The sequence below is a fragment of the Podarcis vaucheri genome, assembly GCF_965113315.1.
Source record: "Podarcis vaucheri genome assembly, chromosome: 1".
NCBI lineage: Eukaryota > Metazoa > Chordata > Lepidosauria > Squamata > Lacertidae > Podarcis > Podarcis vaucheri.
This window is the reverse complement of record NC_138759.1, coordinates 46,406,374-46,424,746: the sequence shown is the minus strand read 5'-3', so window position 1 is coordinate 46,424,746 and position 18,373 is coordinate 46,406,374. Positions and strand designations below refer to the sequence as shown.

The following is an 18,373-nucleotide window of genomic DNA, read 5'->3' as shown; positions in this document are numbered from 1 at the left end:
AATCTGTCTCACAAAATGCTGGCATATAAATATGGATTGATTTAATATTAAGATCCTTTTTAAATATTGATTTTAATTTTTTATATATTTAATGATATTTAAATAAATATATTTGGTGAAAAACATTTAATGAATATTTTCATTCGTTTTATGTTGTTACTGTTTAATGGAAGCCACAGTAGTCATTGGCACTGTAGGCTCTGTTGACATGTTGGTGTTGCTTGGCCAGATTCAGTTAGACAGGTGTGCTAGCAGGAGACAGTGCAATAAGTCACCTTTGCATAACAGGGCTTTCCCCCATCTCCTTCCCCCATGCACCCCCAGACCCCCCAAAATTGGCTCTGAAAGGTCAGAAGAACCCCCAAACAGTGTGCAGGGGGAGAAGAGAGGAGATTGCTCTGTGTGGGAAGCAGAAATATTTGTGCTGCCATAACACAGCACAATAACGTGGAATTCCTCCCAAAATTCCTTGCCTGCCTATGCTGTCTGTTGAGAAGGAAAAGGCAGATGCTACTCTTTGCATTATGAAATATAGCATTTAGAACACTGATTGCAATAGCCACTAACAAGCTTTCCCATGTTATCTGTAGTCATAGTATCATTTCAAAAGAACATGATGCTGTAATTATTTATTTGCCAGAAGAGCAGGCTGTTATTCAACAGGATTTAGATAGGAAAATGATTAATAGGACTGAGTTGTTTGATATCCTGATCCTAATACCGTGAACATGAGATATTCCAAATTACAAGGTGTATGTTAGGAGGACAACCACCTTCTTTTAATTCACAGGTGGCTAGGCTGTGGCCCTCTAGATTTTGCTAGGGCTTAACTCCCACCATTCCTGACCACTGGGCATGCTGGCTGGGGCTGATGGGAGTTGGAGTTCAACCAATCCACTCACCTTCTATGGTGGGCGGTGTTGTGGCCAGACCACAGTGATCCAACCAATGGCTGGTTGGATTGCCCTGCTGGCAATTGGCCAATGCCATCAGTCTTAGGACAGTTGTTCCCTGGGGAGCGGGCCCAACTGAGCAATGAGCAGCGCTTGGGTCCGCTCTCGGGGGGTGGGATAAATTGTGGCCTGCCTGGCGCTCTTCCTCTGCCTTTTAACATCCGGGGTGGAGGACACAGGTACACCAACCATGTTTTAATTGATAGAGGACACTATATTTCTAGATATAGCACTTTGTAAAATAAGAGAGTCTCTGTCTTTTTGAGACTAAATGACTTAACCCCCCAAAAAACAAACACATAGTAAGACAAATTGATTGTTATGTAAGTACTCAATTCACAGTCAAGAGCTTCTTTATTGCTTGACACAAGCATTTCTGTTACTATTATATGCAACCTATTTACATTCCTTGTTTATCTCCCCAGCACGGTATAATCCCAGTCTAGTAATTAACAATGCTGACAAAGCAAAACTCACAGTATCAGCAGCACACATTGTCTTACTTCTAAACTTGTTGTCAGTGTGTGTGTGCTTTCCTTGTGCGGAAATTGCAGCCTGCAACTTCCTCCCTTTATTTGCACCTCCAGCCTGACACCAATCAATCCTACACACTAAGGAAAAGTTCTGGAACCCTCTTTAAAGCTTCCAGGAACTTTTATCTGTTTCGTAAAGAATGTTTTCCTAACATTATTTGCTCGTGGCCAGATAAAAAAACATCTCAAACACCAGTAATCCAGCCTGAAATGAAACCTTCTCTTTTAGAATACAGAGTATGGTGAAGGTGAGGTGAGAATACATTGTAATTGGTTTTAACTGGTTGTTGTTGTTTTTAAAACATGCAGTAAGTCCAAGTGATTGTTACATAAGTTTGAGGTTACCGACAGCTTCCTATGGTAATACCCGGACGAAAACCATCTCAAATAGTAGCGATCCAGTCTGGAATGAAATCTTCTATTTTAGAATCCAGAATGTGGTGAAGGTGAGGTTTTCACTGCTTGTTTTTTATTGATTTTAGTAAAAAGAAAAAAAAAACCTACCATGTTGATAAGTACAACAGCAGGGATCATTTATTATGTAACTAGAGGGTTAATTCTGTTATCAGTAAGTCAGCTAAGCCAGAAGGGCTGGAAGAGGAGGTGTTGCTTAGCAACCAGAGAGATCTTCCCTGAGGGAACATGGCCCCTGGGTGTATAGTTCTGAGTGAGTTTCCTCTATATGTTTTGCTGACCGCCTCCCTGCACTGCACAAGGCCTTAACTAAGAAACACAAAATAACAGAATCATAGATTTGTAGTGGCATCACAATTTCATGAGGGGCCTCCAAGTCAACAATAAATACTTGCAGAAAGATAGGTTTTCAATGTGGAAAGGTATTTCCCTTGCGCTCATTTATCCAGATCTCCCTCCCCCTTTCTTTTGTATTGGATATGTCTTATGATCCTCTCCCCATAGAAGACAGTGCGCACCATCCATCTGGATGTCACATGCTTCTCAGTTGAGGAGAAACAGCGAATCCTCTGCCTCCTTGGTCAACAGTTGCCAGCTCCCAAGTTAGCCTCCACTTCTTTTTCCACTCACATTTCAGTTAATCAGCCTCTTTGCCCAGTAGTGGTGGCAGGGCAGAAATAGCCTCAAGATGGTGCTGGGCATATGCAGTAGTGCACAAACGTTCCCTGATCAAGGGCCACATCCTCTTCACAGAATCATAGAATTGTAGACTTGGAAGGGATCCTGAGGGCAGGAATCTCAACTAAAGCACTCATGACAGATGGCCATAGAAGCTCTGCTTAAAAATGAAGGAGACTCTACAACTTCCCAAGGGAGTCCATTCCATTGTTAAACAGCTCTTACTCTCAGAAAGTTCTTTCTGTTTAGTCGGAGTCTCCTTTCTTGTAACTTGAAGGTATTGGTTTAGGCCCTAGCCTCTGAAGCAGGAGAAATCTTGCTCCATTTTCATGACAGCTCTTTAGATATTTGAAAATGGCTATCATATTTCCTCTCAGTTTCCTCTTTTCTAGGCTAAACATATCAAACTCCCTCAACCGTTCCTCATAAGCCTTGGTTTCCAGACCCTTGATCATCTTGGTTGCCCTCCTCTACATATAAGGGACACGGGTGGCGCTGTGGGTTAAACCAGAGAGCCCAGGATTTGCCGATCAGAAGGTCGGCGTTTCGAATCCCCGCGACGGGGTGAGCTCCCATTGCTCAGTCCCTGCTCCTGCCAAGCCAGCAGTTCGAAAGCACGCCAAGTGAAAGTAGATAAATAGGTACCGCTCTGGCGGGAAGGTAAACGGCGTTTCTGTGCGCTGCTCTGGTTTGCCAGAAGCAGCTTAGTCATGCTGGCCACATGACCCATAAGCTGTACTCTGGCTCCCTTGCCCAAGAAAGTGAGATGAGCACCGCAACCCCAGAGTCGGCCACGACTGGACCTAATGGTCAGGGGTCCCTTTACCTTTACCTCTACATATGTTCCAGCTTGTCAATATCCTTCTTAAATTGTGGTGTCTAGAATTGGACACAGTATTCCAGATGTGGTCTGACCAATGCAGAATATTCTATTAATTCTATTAGTTCTATTAGTTCTATTAATTCCCTTGATCTGGACACTATACTTCTGTTGTTGCAGCCTAGAATAGAATTGGCTTTTTCTTTTTTCTTTACTGCTGCATCACAATGTTGACTCATGTTAAGCTTGTGCTCTGCTAAGACCCCTACATCCTTTTCACATGTATTACTTGCAAGCCAGGTGTCCCCCCCAACTTATATTTGTGCTCTGGTACTTCCTGCCTAAGTGCAGAACCTTACATTTGTCCCTGTTGAAATTCATTTTGTTAGTTTGGTCCAGTCTGCTAAGGTCCTCTTGAATTCCAATTCTGTCTTTCATGACGTTAGCTACCCCTCCCAGTTTGGTGTCATCTGCAAATCTGATGAGCATCCTCCCAATTCCTTTGTCCATGTCATTTATAAAAATGTTGAAGAACAATGGGCCCAGGACAAAACCCTGCGGCATCCCACTTGTCGCTTTTTTCCGAAAATAATAAGGAACCATTAGTGAGTACTCTTTGGGTTCAGTCAGTAAACCAGCTACAAATCCAGATACTTTTCTGTTCCTTTCTCCTCAAATTATTACCCTTCCTCCCAGTTTCCTCAGTAAAGTGCTGTCACGTTTCTTTTCTGTCTGGATTCCCACAGTGACTTCTGAAAGAGTATCACAATAAGATCATGTTTGTATCTATTAGATGAACACATAATACCCAGTGACTGTCCTTACCTAAGTTATCTTGATAACTGCAGTGGTGTGTCATGTGGGAACAGCTCCCACATATGCTCTGCATATGAAGGAGGCCTGAGTGTGGTTCAAAGTATATGGTGAAAAAGTCACCACAGATCTCAACAAGTTTCATAATTTTCATTAGTCTCTCTTAGATCAGATTTCTATATAATCTCATGGGACAGCTCTAAAGTCTAATTATAGGGAGCTTACAACTCATTTTTCACAATAGCTCCACTGGGTACCAGTTCGTTGCAGGCACAATTTGAAGTGATGGTTATGACCTATAAAGCTCTCTATGGCTTAGGTCCCAGCTATTTGAAACACCATATTCCATCTTATGAACCTGCCTGGGTTATGTGATCTTCGGGGCAGGCCCTTCTCTTGGTCCTGTAACCTTCACAGACATGCTCCCTGTGGAATGCCCACTCTTTAGATGTCAAGGAAATAAAGAACTATATAACTTTTAGAAAACATCTGAAGGCAGCCCTGTTTAGGGAAGTTTTAAATGTTTGATATTTTATTATGTTTTATATATGCTGTAAGCCACCCAGAGTGGCTAGGAAAACCTAGCCAGATGGGCAGGGTATAAATAATAAAATTATTTATTATTATTATTATGTGAGAGAGGGCCTTCTTGGTGGCTGCTCCCAGATTTTGGAGCTCCCACCTTAGAAAAATTAGACTGGTTCCCTCCTTGTTGACTTCCTGCAGGCTTTTGGGAATTGACTGCTTTTAATGAAAGGGTTTGTGCTGTGATGTTTTTATTGTAATTATCTGCATATTTTTGAATAGCTCTTTTCTGTGCTTTTTTGTGGGGGATGCAGGGGTATGCATACCCCTAAACATTTTGTGAATTTACGTTTGGCCTCACTGAGGGACAGTATTTCAATATGAGTATTTCAATATGAGAGTACCCCTAAACATTTTTTAAAGAAAAAAAGCACTGGATCTTTTACACTTATATATAGTTTAAATTATATAAATTTTTAATTGTTCTTAAATTATTGTTTCCCTCCCCTATGTTTTTAGCTGTTCCTATTTCATCTGTAAGCTGTCTTGAATGCCTGTCATGGAAAAAGGCGGGGTATAAATAAATATATAGCAATAATAATTACAACAGTGATGTGTAATTTCTGACACTTCCAGTATCACTGTCAGGGGGAGCAGAGTTCTAATTAGTTTAACCAATGTAAATAAGAAGCAAAAGATATTCAATCTAAGGCTTTGTTTTGAAGATCTAGGTGCTGCTATCTTGGGATGGATTTGGGAAGATTCCTCCTACACGGGCACACATTGAGCTTTTTAAAGTAGTTAAGTGATGGTTGAGTATCTTTCATATGTTTTAGCAGGGTTGTGAGTCATGTTACCATTAAACGTTCCTCCTGTGCCTAAAGCAACCAATTATTTTACTCCCTCTCTTCTTCCTGAACCAGCTGATTGTCATGCACTGCCATCATGACCCATTTTTCGTTCCTTATAGTCATGGAAGAAGAGCAGGATAAATTTTTATGATGTGTCAAGAAGAGGTGCTTGCTCTGGTGTTCAGAAGTCAATACTACAACACCCACCATTTCAAATACTCCTTTGAATACCCCAAGCATACAGTGGTGCCCCGCAAGACGAATGCCTCGCAAGACGGAAAACCCGCTAGACGAAAGGGTTTTCCGTTTTTGAGCTGCTTCGCAAGACGATTTTCCCTATGGGCTTGCTTTGCAAGACGAAAACGTCTTGCAAGTGTTCCGATTTTTTTCCGCTTCCCCCCTTTTTCTAAGCCGCTAAGCCGCTAATAGCCTTTTAGCCGCTAATCCGCTAATCCTTTAATAGCCGCTAAACCGCTAATAGCGCTAAACCGCTAAGCCGCTAATAGGGTTGCTTCGCAAGACGAAAAAACCGCTAGACAAAGAGACTCACGGAACGGATTAATTTCGTCTTGCGAGGCACCACTGTACACTAATGCTGACTGTCTTCAAAAAGGTTTTGCCCACCACACATTGACTAATTTTCCCTATTCCCTAGAATGTACTAGAACTGAAAGTATGTGATGAAGATACTCCCTTCAGGGACGACCAGCTTTGCACAGTTCTTTTTGATGTAGCTCAGCTCCAGCCTGGTGAAACAGTCTATAGGCATTTTGAACTGAACCAACAGGTGAGAGACAAAATTATGTACAGTTTGGGAGGATGGGATGCAGACTAATAAGGGCTTCTTTGAAATATCCTGTAATTTATAGTTAATTAGTTCAGTGTATACTATTGTTTCTCATTCCTTCAGTGTCCACATTTAACACCTGCCATGCAGAGTAATTTTCCAGACTTTTAATCTTTTCATTATATATATTGTACTTGTCTATAGTTTATATAGTTTATAGTTTTATCCCTGGCTTTTGTGGGAGGTGGGGGAAGGGACAGAGCGATGCTCTCTCACTCCCCCCACCTCCCACAAAAGTCCCCAAGAGCTGCGCTCCCTTTTAAGAGCTGCGCGGAGTGTGTGTGTGGCTCTTGGGGGCTTTTCCCCGCCCTTCTCCCACCTCGGGGAAAAGCCTGCAAGCACCGCACACACGCTCCGCGTGGCTCATGAAAGGGAGTGCTGAGCAGAGCCTGGGATGCATACAGGCTCTGCTCAGCGCTCCCTTTAAATAATATTTTTTTTCTTGAATTCCCCCCCCCAAAAGTAGGTGTGCCTTATGGTCAGGTGTGTCTTACGGAGCAAAAAATACGGTAATTATAGAAATTTTCAATCAGAAACCAACTAGGCATGCCAGTTTGACAAATTTGCATATGTATAAGGTCACGCCTTCGTGTAGCTTCTTGGAATTCTTCAATAAAAAAGTATATATGGAAATTATTTAAACGTATGTAAAATGTAACTGAATTTCTAATGTCTTTATCATGTGCCTCAATTTTTGGACTATTGAGTTTATTGGGGTTTAGGATTCTTGTGTTTTCCCGTATAAATTATGTAAGGGAGCCAGCTAGAACATCAGCTAGGGAGCCAGCTAGAGTGGCACATTTACTAACGTTACCTGTTGTGTACAAAATATGTTCTGGTGCATCATAGAGGAACACAGGATTCTGCTTTGCTGCATGTAATGGAACAACATCATCACCATCATTTAATTTGTATGCCGCCTTTCCATAGTTAAAACAATGCTCAAAGCGGCTTACAACATGACAAGATTTACATAATTACCAACATAACAAATGTCACAAGCAATAAATAAAGCACACCAAATGGGAAAAAAAATCCACATAAATCATAAAATCTAAAACTAAGAATACAGCATTAATATCAATTACAATTTAAAATGACAGATAAAAAAATAAAAGCAATTTAAAAAACAAAAACAGAGCCCAGGTGGAAGGAGGCAGGCAAGGCCCTCAACAGCAGGAACATACCTAAGCACATTGAAATAGATATTTGTTGCCAATGTAACAGGATACACACACAATTTTCAAAGGGGAAGGAATATCTTATAGGAAAGAGTTGCTTGCAAAGGAGCTCCCAGCGAAATAGAACAGCATCAGTTCAGAAGTATATTTTTCAATGTTATTATTTTGAACATTTCCTTTCCTTTCTTTACGTTCCCTTTTCCAATGTCAGAAGGATGAGGTGCTGGAAGTGGAGTTCACTTTGGAACAGATGTGAGTAACACCTGAGATGACAAAGGGTATCAGTTTAATTTATTAAGTGTAGACCCAATGAAATTAATACATGCATTGTAATGGACGCTGTACCCTAGTAGGGGAAAAGGGTGGGTATTTGGCTCAATTTGCATTTAAAGGCAAGTTTACCAAATTCACACTTTCTGAAATAATACATGAGCTGAAGCATAGCTGTACTTCAAAATTTCCCAAATTTTCTAATGCAGTTCTATAGCCAAATAATGCATCCAAAATTTTCTTTCTTTTAATCAGGCCAGATTTTCCTGAAAGCCTTGCTACAAATGGAGTACTAGTGGTACGTTCTTTTGTATTCATACCTATTATACCTCTTATTTCTGAAGTTTTATATGGAAAGGTGGGTGTTTGAAATAAATAAGTAAATACTTCCTTGCCCAGGACGGCCGATCCTACCACTAGGCAGCGTGAAGTGGGCACCAATTTTGAATGTCGTGAGAGGCCAACACATTTGCTGACCTGTGTGATGACCTCCCTTTTGCTCTCAGACAGCTGTTTGAGTTCTATGCACAGACCATCCAAAAGACAATTTTCCTCTGTTCCTGATCACCTGAAAGGGTGCCTTTTGGAAATATTATCTGCCTAGTGGAGATGTCTCTTGAAGCCTGTACTCTCACCAAGTAACTGATGCAATGAGTGGGTGTGGTTTAAGGAAAATTGCCATGTGGGCCAAAGGTTCCCCTACCCTGTTCTGTAGCATCCTGGCTCTGACTCTATGGGCCTCAGTGCTGTGGGAGCTGCTTTAGGGGGCTTCCATTTGCCAGTTCAGTAGTCGTCTGATCACTAGCATCAGACTCAGAGTCAGGAACCTAGTTTGGTGGTGACTCTGTATTAATAATAATGATAATTTTATTATTTGTACCTGGCCCATTTGACTGGGTTGCCCCAGACTTGGTGTCTTCGTTACTGCTGGACTCTGGGGTCATGACAGTGAGGAGCCTCCGAGGATAGAACAATATCTCCACTTCAAACTGTAGTTTTCCAGGACTTGGAAAGGAACTATATTGCCCTAATTACAACACCTGTAAAGAGCTAAGAGCCCTCAACAGTTTGTAATAAAGGACACTGCCAGGGCATCTGGTGTGAGAATAGAGGTGTATGCTGACAAATGTTACCCTATTTTTTATATGAAATGTTGGAGGTCTACAGTTGCTGTCTTTTACCTTGCAGTCTCGGGAACTTGGCTGTCTAAAAGTAGAGGTTTATGGAAGAGAAATGAAGAAAAAAGATAGAAGTAAGATTATTAATTCTTTTACCTAGCTAGCTATCAAGCACACAGAGGACCTCTGTGCAGCCAGGATTGAAATTAGTATCAGGTTCGTTGAATAAGGACTCAGTATACTTGGATCCAGCTTTAAACTCCATCTCCATATCATGGACTGATTCTTCCCCTGCAGTTGCAATGGGGAAGAAGGTATTATGGTCATCATTGTGCAGCTTTCTCCCCATGAAAACCCCACCCCAGCTCTCCAAACACTTCTTGGCAGGCTGGGTGGCTTTCAGCAAGTTGCTGTCTCTTGACTTGGCCTAGCTCTGTTGTAAGGAGAAACTAGGATAGGCACAGGTATGCTGCCCTGGTCTTGGTGGGAGGGGTTACAAATATTATAAATAAAGATGTACTTCTGTTCAGTGCTTTCTTCTGGGGGTACAAGGAGTGTGGTGGAGTCTCCTTCTTTGGAGGTCTTTAAGCAGAGGCTTGACAACCATATGTCAGGAGTGCTCTGATGGTGTTTCCTGCTTGGCAGGGGGTTGGACTCGATGGCCCTTGTGGTCTCTTCCAACTCTATGATTCTATGATTCTATGATTCTACACAGAGGTACGCATACCCCTCAACATTTTGTGAATCTAAGTTTGGCACTGCTTCTGTGTACTTTAATACTGAAGTTCTTTTGTGTTCTCTGCTCTGCACTCAGGAGAAGAATTCACATTTACATTGAAAGGATCCCTTGAAGATACTCAGAGCATTTTACTGGGCGATGGTTCTAGATATGACCCACCAAACTCCGCAGTGTTCCACTATGTCAAGTACTGTAACCCACACTTGGAAGTGGAATTCCCAAAGAAATGCTGCTTTTGTGTAAGTAGTGGTCACCCATTTCAAATGCTAAGCTGAACACCATCAATAAAATCTTCAGGCTGTGCTGGCCAGAATACTTAGCACAAGTCAAGCAAATTGCATACTCTTTGCTTATTTCACAATTTAGTTCTGCTTTTACAATTTGGTTTTTCTAAGGAATGTGGATTTTTTTTTTACAAGGACTAGGGGCATGGGGAAGTTATGAATGGCATTAGAAACCATAAACTGAAATTAGGAGAGAGGCAACAGAAGCTATGGGAAATAGGGAGGGAGGTGGGCACAATAGTGAATGCCCCACCAAACATGGAAGCTGCACCCTATCCTGCAATGCCCAGCTTTGTATCTGGCAAAAATGTCACCTCCAGGTTACATATTCGTAATTAGTTTTATGCAGTCATAATAAGGCCATAGTAGTTGGTTTCAAACAAACAAGGAAATGCAAAAGCTGGCCTTTTAAGGATAACGTGCTCCATTGTACTGTACTTAAGAGATTCCCTGTGCAGGCGTCACACATTCAGATGTTTGGAATGCAGCGAGCTAGGTTTAAAGGACCTAGAATCAGGTGCTCCCATATCAATTGCTTATCAGTCAATGCAAAATTTAATGACCAGTTACACTTGATCATAGAGATGGAAGAGAAATTCAGTTCAGTTTGCGTTTAAGGAATCCACTTAATTTGTGGTTTCTGAAATAGTACACAAACCAAAACACAGTCATCCTGCAAAATGTGTGCTTCTCTGAATTTTGCAGTGCAGTTTTCCAGTCAAGTAATGCGTATCAAGAATGCATCTGCTAGGGTAAGATGTGCATACAAATGCATATTTTCATGAAAACAATATAGAAAAAGACATATTAGGAAAAATGGCTTTGCAAAAATATGTATATTAGGCAAAAATGCACTAACATGCTATTTTAAAAATGCAAACTGGTGAACTATTGAGAACTGAACTAAATATGGGAATAGTGAGAAACAAAGAGAAAATGATATTGACAAATTCATCCATCCCTAGTCATGACCCATTAAAACGAATAGAAGTTAGTTGTCCTATTGCTTTTGATGGGACTTAGTTATGAATATTTAGTAAAATCTTAAATACATCTGGGCCCTATTATCTCTAATAAAAACAAATGATAACACCCCCAGGAAGCTGGCAATGATTCATTCTGGTGCCTCACCACATTGCTGGTGGGGCTTGTATTTTTATGCTGTGAACCGTCCTGAGATCTACAAAGGGTGGTATACAAAATGAATGAATGAATGAATGAAATCTCCACATGTGGTGGGAATGTACAAAAATCCAGCCTTTCTGGAATATGATATTTAAAGAAATTAATAAAACAATTGGAAGTCAAACCAGAATGAGCTTTATTAAATATATTTCAAGGCAGCAATCTGGATTTACATAATAAAGAATTAGTGAGCCATTTATTTATTTATTAGTAAGCAACATAACCAGACACTGGAAAGACCTTTCTGGCACAAGATTAGGCAATTGGTACAAAACAGTCTGGGAAATATCCTTCCTTGAGAGATTAACAAATAAACTACAGTTGACATGTTTCCCCTTTGTTTTTGTTTAAACAAATTCATGAACTTATACATTGAGCACTAATAATGAACCATATGCTGTAGATATTACTGCAAATTTAATATGCTATTTTTGTGATACACAAATGACATGCAAAAACTTGGTCATTCATTATTCCTATGATTCTTGTTTATGAAATCCAATAAAAAGGTATTCTAATAAGAATAATAATAGGAAAAAATGATGTAAAGGGGGGGAATTCTGCACAGAATTATGTAATTTAATTTGTGCTGTTTACACAATATATCCATTACTAGTAATTCTGCTCTCTAGTCATTGCAGTAGGAGACAGGCAACGTTTAGGTAAGCAATATGCCTTTTGGTTTTAAAAACATATTCTGTTGTGACTATTTGTTTTTCCTCCTTCAGTGTTCAGATAAAGGGCACACAAACTCCCTAACTTTGCCCTTGAATCAGCTTCGCATAGGAGAGAGAGTGGAAATATCAAACGTGAGTCCTGATTGCAAACAATTTTATTTTGTTTTCTATGTGTGTTGTAGTCCAGAACATCTGGAGAGCACCTGGTCAGGAAGGTTGAAGAAATGTGCATGCACACGAAAGCCCATACCAATAACAAACTTAGTTGGTCTCTAAGGTGCTACTGGAGGGAATTTTTTTATTTTGTTCTAACTACGGCAGACCAACACAGCTACCTACCTGTAAATGGAGAAAATGTGGTTTAGTAATTTGCTTGTCTGGATTGTAGCTGACCGTTGATTCTTCCAGTGGTGGGATCTGTATGTGCTCAAACCTTTTGTATGCATAGGACTCCCCATTATTTTTAATAGAGAGAGCTGATCCATCGGTCTGAAATAATTTGCACGCACATTTGGCCTTCTGTTGAAATGAATGAAGCAGCCATTTTGCGTGCAGGGAGCCAGTGTAAGTTTGAAAGTAGTTCTGAGATAGGGGCAAAATGCAGTGTACAAAGAGATGGAGATACACAGATACACAGAGATGGACATTGTGGGTGTTACAGGTTTGAAATCTGAAACAGGTCAGAGAATGGATAAGCACTGAACCTGCATCTGTGGACTTATTCTTCATAACCTGAAGTTAACTCCCTGAATGGTCTGTTGCATGAATGTTGTAAGTTACTGTTACAGTGGTACCTCGGGTTAAGTACTTAATTCGTTCTGGAGGTCTGTTCTTAACCTGAAACTGTTCTTAACCTGAAACACCACTTTAGCTAATGGGGCCTCCTGATGCTGCCGCACCGCTGGAGCATGATTTCTGTTCTCATACTGAAGCAAAGTTCTTAACCCGAGGTAATATTTCTGGGTTAGCGGAGTCTGTAACCTGAAGGGTATGTAACATGAAACGTATGTACCACTGTATATGCATTTTGTAAAGCATACTTCCCTTGTGTAAACTGAACTGATGGAGTCCGAGAGCAATGAATTGCAAGACATCACGTTAGGATGGTTCAACTTATTATTTATTATGATCATCAGGTTGGACATTGTGGGTGTTACAGGTTTGAAATCTGAAACAGGTCAGAGAATGGATAAGCACTGAACCTGCATCTCCTCCTTTATTAAAGGAGGAGAACAAACAAAATTCTTTTGAAGATTATGGAAATCATCTGGATTATGGAAAGCATGTGGATAAGCACTGAACCTGCATCTCCTCCTTTATTAAAGGAGGAGAACAAACAAAATTCTTTTGAAGATTATGGAAATCATAACTTTTTTATTTTTATTATAGGACAAAGCATATAATGTATTTGTGACAGCAGAAAACTGGTAAGCATTTTTCTCCTTGCAGTGACTTTGCAGTTCAATCTTTGCCGTGTGTGTGTGTGTGTGTGTCTAAAATTTAACAGAATTTGCAGCTTTCTGAAATTGCTTTAAAAGTAACCTTCCCGTCTGAACATCCTTCTCTACTTGGCTTTTACAGGTATGCATGTAGTGCTAAAGCACTTTGTGTAGGAATGGGGGAAGGCATGGGTTCAACTTCTGATGTTTCAAGCTATGTGTATTCAGCTGCTCAGGTTTATGATATGAGTTTGTATCATTTAGCCAGAATGACCTAGACATGCGCTTGGGATTTGATGTATGCCCAGAGGAGCAGGACTTCATTTGTAAGCGCAAGAAATACGTTGCTGCTGCTTTGAAAAATGCCCTTAATCTTCAAGATGATCTGCAGGATGATGAGGTATAATGTCCACCACAATGTAAGATGAGCAGAGAAAACGGTGGCAAAGGGATTCATATACCATATGTCCATGCCACATGTTCATCCATGCATAATAATAATAATTTATTTATACCCCACCCATCTGGCTGAGTTTCCCCAGCCACTCTGGGCGGCTTCCAACAAAGATTAAAAGTACATTAAAACTTCAGTCATTAAAAACTTCCCTAAACAGGGCTGCCTTCAGATGTCTTCTAAATGTCAAGATAGTTTTTATTTCCTCGACATCTGATGGGAGGGTGTTCCACAGGGCGGGCGCCACAACCAAGAAGGTCTATTTCATATGGTCTAATTCTTTCATAATATCTTACACATTCATGTATACTATTGTAACATAAAATAATTGTTTGCCGTACACATCTTTAAAGTTAATCCCTAGTGGGAGGAGGATGAGTGGAGAGTTGGGCCCTGAAGGGAGAGCTCTGGAAGTCTAAAGCTCCCCACACTGTGGGGAGGTGTATGGAGACAGAAAAAGAGTGAGAAGCCTAGATTGTGTGAGCAGAAGTTGATAAATGATTCTGTTAAGATTTGTTTGCCCTGGTGTGCATCATTATACACTTGCCTATCTTGAACTGTATTCACCATTGTCAGAATTCATCTTCTTTAGGTCCCAAGGATCCTGAGAGTCCCAGGACTACCTGGGGGGACCTGTACCACTAGCTCTTGGAAATCCCTTTTCACCGCAGGACACATTTTCTATCTCATATCCCATAATGTAGAGCTTTCCTGCCTACCTACACCATGTGGTTTCCCCCCTGTAGTGTATTGGTTCTCTTCACCAGCCTATGGTATTGTACAGTGTTTGCTACCTGGTTTGGCATAACTCTGAACAACCCAGAATTGCTCTTAATCATTCTTTGCTCTGGCTGTGCTTGCAGCCGACCCACTTATCCTTCTGCCTTCACTTTTTCTCTCTCTCCCTCCTTCCGTAAGAGTATTGGCTTGTCCTTTTTACTCCTTCAGATTCTGTTCGCCTTCGCTCATTAATTTCCTAGGACCCTCACTTCAACACTTCAGTGCCCTGTATTTTGGGGATGCTGTCAGCATCTGTGTAATGCTCCACAGCTGTTGACATCTCCCCCAACTCACCTGTGCTTTCATGTGAGCAAGCTGGGAAACAGACAACTTAGGAGGCAGCCCAAGCAGCAGCAGTTCCTGCACCTTCCATTTTAATGTCCCCTCACAAAAGGCCAAAATGAAGCATGGTGCTCAGCAAATGGAAATGGGGAGGGCATTCCATAGCCAAGGTACCAGAACCAAAACCAAGATCCACATTTCTCCTCATTTTGTGATGCAGTTCTTCAACAAAAACTGTGTATCTTTGGCAAAATTGCATATAAAGATGTGTACTAAAATGCTGGCGAATTTTGTGAGAACATTTTATTTAAATATATAGATAAATGGAAATGTAGTGAACTCAATTTAAGACTAAGGAAAGTTAGAGAAACTGAAATTGATAGAACCTTCCATTCCTGATGAGGTTTTCAGATATGTGATTAAGCTTTTTTGTTTTAAAAAAAGTGTGTGTGAGATTCTGCTCAGTCCTTCAATCTTCCCACTTCTGCAAATTTGGGAATAACTGCTCTCAAATTTATTCAGGTTCCCATTGTGGCTGTGATGACAACAGCAGGTAGCGTAAGATCCATGATTGCGATGTACGGCAGCCTATTAGCTCTCCAGAAGCTGAATCTCTTAGACTGTATTTCATACACCGCTGGTTTATCTGGCACAACATGGTAAGGAGAACATGGAGCAAAACTATTAGGGATGTATCCAGACCCGCAGAATTTCCTTACAACCTTCTGCCATGGGGTAATCACATGAGGTGACGGCACATTTTATGTGTATCCCTTCAGTTGTTGTTTAGCGTTCAACATCCATGGAAAACTTTGTACCACATGAAATAGAAGCAAGCCTTTCTGTACCTCCCCTGGATAGCCCCTGCCACTCCTTCTTTGTTTAGCATAACAGTCACTTTATAAAACCAAACAAAAAAAAATTATTTGTGCAAATTTACCAAGGATTTTTTTTAAAAAAAATCACAAAATAAGCCTGGTGACTTCATGGTCCTGATTCAATGAACCAAGCCTTGTCAACACAACTACCTCCCCTTTTTCAGATTTATTAATTAATGGAAAATATACTCAGTGTGATTAGAAAAACAGAAATAAAAAACGGAGTCTGTAGTTCTAGGGAAATGAAGTACTATATATATGCATTTCAAATATTGTCAGATGCTGAGACTAAACTGCAATGCAACAGTTTCCTAGTCTTGATATGACCATGGGCAACCCTTTTGAAAAGCTTCCGACTTAAGCAACAACAACTTACATTGTTTAGGAATCTTTAGCAACTTTGAAATCAGTTAAGAGTCAGATTATTATTATTATTATTATTATTATTATTATTATTATTATTATTTTGAGGAGAGGGTGGGTAACATGACCTTCGTTGCTGTTTGCTTCAGATTTGCAAAATCCTTTGAACCAAACAGTATTTCAGTGAAAACTTGTTTTATATATGAAAGTGATGTGGAAACTTATTATGAAAATTGGTGAGGATAATTTTAACTGGTCCTTTGCTTCCCTGGATTGTTGATTGTGTCCAGATGTGTGATAAAATGCTCCTAACTGATTGGCAGGATGTTCCAGATGAGTTGCTCATTGAATAGTCACATCAACTAGGCATAGACCAAGCATCCCCAAATTTGGCCCTCCAGATGTTTTGGGGCTACAACTCCCATCATCCCTAGGTAACATGACCAGTGGTCAGGGATGATGGGAATTGTAGTCCCAAAACATCTGAAGGGTCGAGTTTGGGATAGACAGTTTAGTCTAATTCACTTTCATATGTATTCATTTTAATTCTATTCTGTTCCATTCCTGTTTAAATTTGCATTCCTGCCCCCATAAGAACTCTGAATAACATTCTAACCCAGAAAAAAAGACATACAGACAGACAGTTGTGGGGTGGCCCTAGGCCTGCTTTTGACATTTATTTTCTTCTTTTTAAAACAGGTGACAGCATGGCTTCCTCTGAGTGGATTGAAAATGGGGCTGCAAACACTCCTGAGAGCAAATGTCTCTGGGACCAATATGGGTCCTTGAGAGAAATGGGATGTCCTTGTATCCCATTGCTCTAGGGGCATTTACAGTCTCATTTTCAATGTGCACAGTGGCAGATGCTGTGCTTTCCAACTGCTTGGAGTAGCTATACCTTTTTCAAAGTTGTGCCTTTTTTAAAAAGCACCTCCAGGCCAACTCAAACAATTAGCTTTCTAAGGAAGGACACATTCTGATCTGCACAATAGTTCATGGGGTGCAGATCAGGTGAGTTTGCCTTAGAACGTGGATGCAAAAAATTCCTTGAGCACCCCTAACACGATTAGCTGCCAGTTGATAAGTGGCCATTTGTATTTGCCCAAAGTCTGTGACCAATTTCAATTTTAGCTTCTCCTTTTTTCTCCTTTTAAAATTTATTTTCCTTAGGACCATGAGAAATTTATATGAAGATGCCAATTGGTCGCAAAAAGATTTGGAAGCGCATATCAGTGATGCTCGGAAACATGTCATGAAAAACAAGCTTTCCTGTTTTTCTCGGAGGCACTTAACATACTATGAAAAGGAAATGTGTCAGAGGCACCGAGATGGATATAAGCTCTCTTTTATAGATCTCTGGGGGCTCATTATTGAATCCATGTTTAATGATGAGGTATTGTATTAATACGTTTTGGAGGTGGGTGGGAAGCATAATGTGGGCTGGCATATGGGGAAAATGTGAAACAAATTAAGCACAGAAAGGGGAAAGGGTGTTTGCTATTATTTCTTTAGTTTACATTGATAGCACACCTGTTGTGAAGAGTTTGGATGTAAACAAGAACACAAGCTTGCATCTAAATATATTAAAACATTGGGCAGTACCCATTGAACCGTTTTCACCATCACAAAGAGATTTAGCTGGTCAATGGAACTTTTCTGTCCTCTCTCTGTATGTCTCCTGTGTGCCCCATACATTTGATCTGGAAGGTTATGGGGGACCCAGAACAGATTTATGGGGTATGCTTGGAGAGGAGAGGTCAGGAAATCATAGAATTGTAAAGTTGTAGGGAACCCAAGAGTCATCTAGTCCAATCCCCTGCAATGAAGGCATCTCAGCTAAAGCATCCATAACAAGATCTCCCAACACTCTAGAGTACTGTCCGAGGTGGTACTGGCAACTGCAGTGGGAAGGAGGAATTGGCAGACGTTGCCTCTCATAGGTAAGGAGCAAAGTCTGGGTCTGACCCAAGATGAGGATGCCAAGATGTATTATGACAGGTTCTTTGTGAAATTTATTTGGGTTAATGTCTCTTCTGCTGACTACTGCTTTTTCTCAAACAGCCCAATCATCACAAGCTCTCAGATCAACGACAGGCTGTGAATCTGGGTCAGAACCCACTTCCCATCTACCTTGCTCTCAATGTCAAAGAAAGATACAGCACTCTAGATTTTAAAGGTAGGGACAAAATTATTTGAGCTTGCTTCAAAGGCAGGGGTCCAGGCGAAGACTATTGGTTGACATTTCCCCACTAATAGATACTAAATCTCCTGGCGATGGTGCAGCACAGA

General features: G+C 40.7%; 1 protein-coding gene across 4 annotated transcripts in view; it reads left to right on the top strand.

Annotated features, from left to right (window-relative positions):
• LOC309541604 (cytosolic phospholipase A2 epsilon-like) overlaps positions 1 to 18,373 on the top strand; it is a 46,096-nt gene that overhangs the window by 17,248 nt on the left and 10,475 nt on the right. For all 4 annotated transcript variants that reach the window (XM_082239635.1, XM_082239634.1, XM_082239636.1 and 1 more), the window contains 12 exons: positions 1,796 to 1,932; positions 6,243 to 6,374; positions 7,827 to 7,867; positions 8,141 to 8,183; positions 9,074 to 9,137; positions 9,818 to 9,981; positions 11,940 to 12,020; positions 13,278 to 13,315; positions 13,592 to 13,727; positions 15,366 to 15,502; positions 17,255 to 17,477; positions 18,146 to 18,260. In XM_082239635.1, coding sequence (XP_082095761.1) covers positions 1,796 to 1,932; positions 6,243 to 6,374; positions 7,827 to 7,867; positions 8,141 to 8,183; positions 9,074 to 9,137; positions 9,818 to 9,981; positions 11,940 to 12,020; positions 13,278 to 13,315; positions 13,592 to 13,727; positions 15,366 to 15,502; positions 17,255 to 17,477; positions 18,146 to 18,260 — 1,311 coding nt within the window. The remainder of the gene's footprint in view (positions 1 to 1,795; positions 1,933 to 6,242; positions 6,375 to 7,826; positions 7,868 to 8,140; positions 8,184 to 9,073; positions 9,138 to 9,817; positions 9,982 to 11,939; positions 12,021 to 13,277; positions 13,316 to 13,591; positions 13,728 to 15,365; positions 15,503 to 17,254; positions 17,478 to 18,145; positions 18,261 to 18,373) is intronic.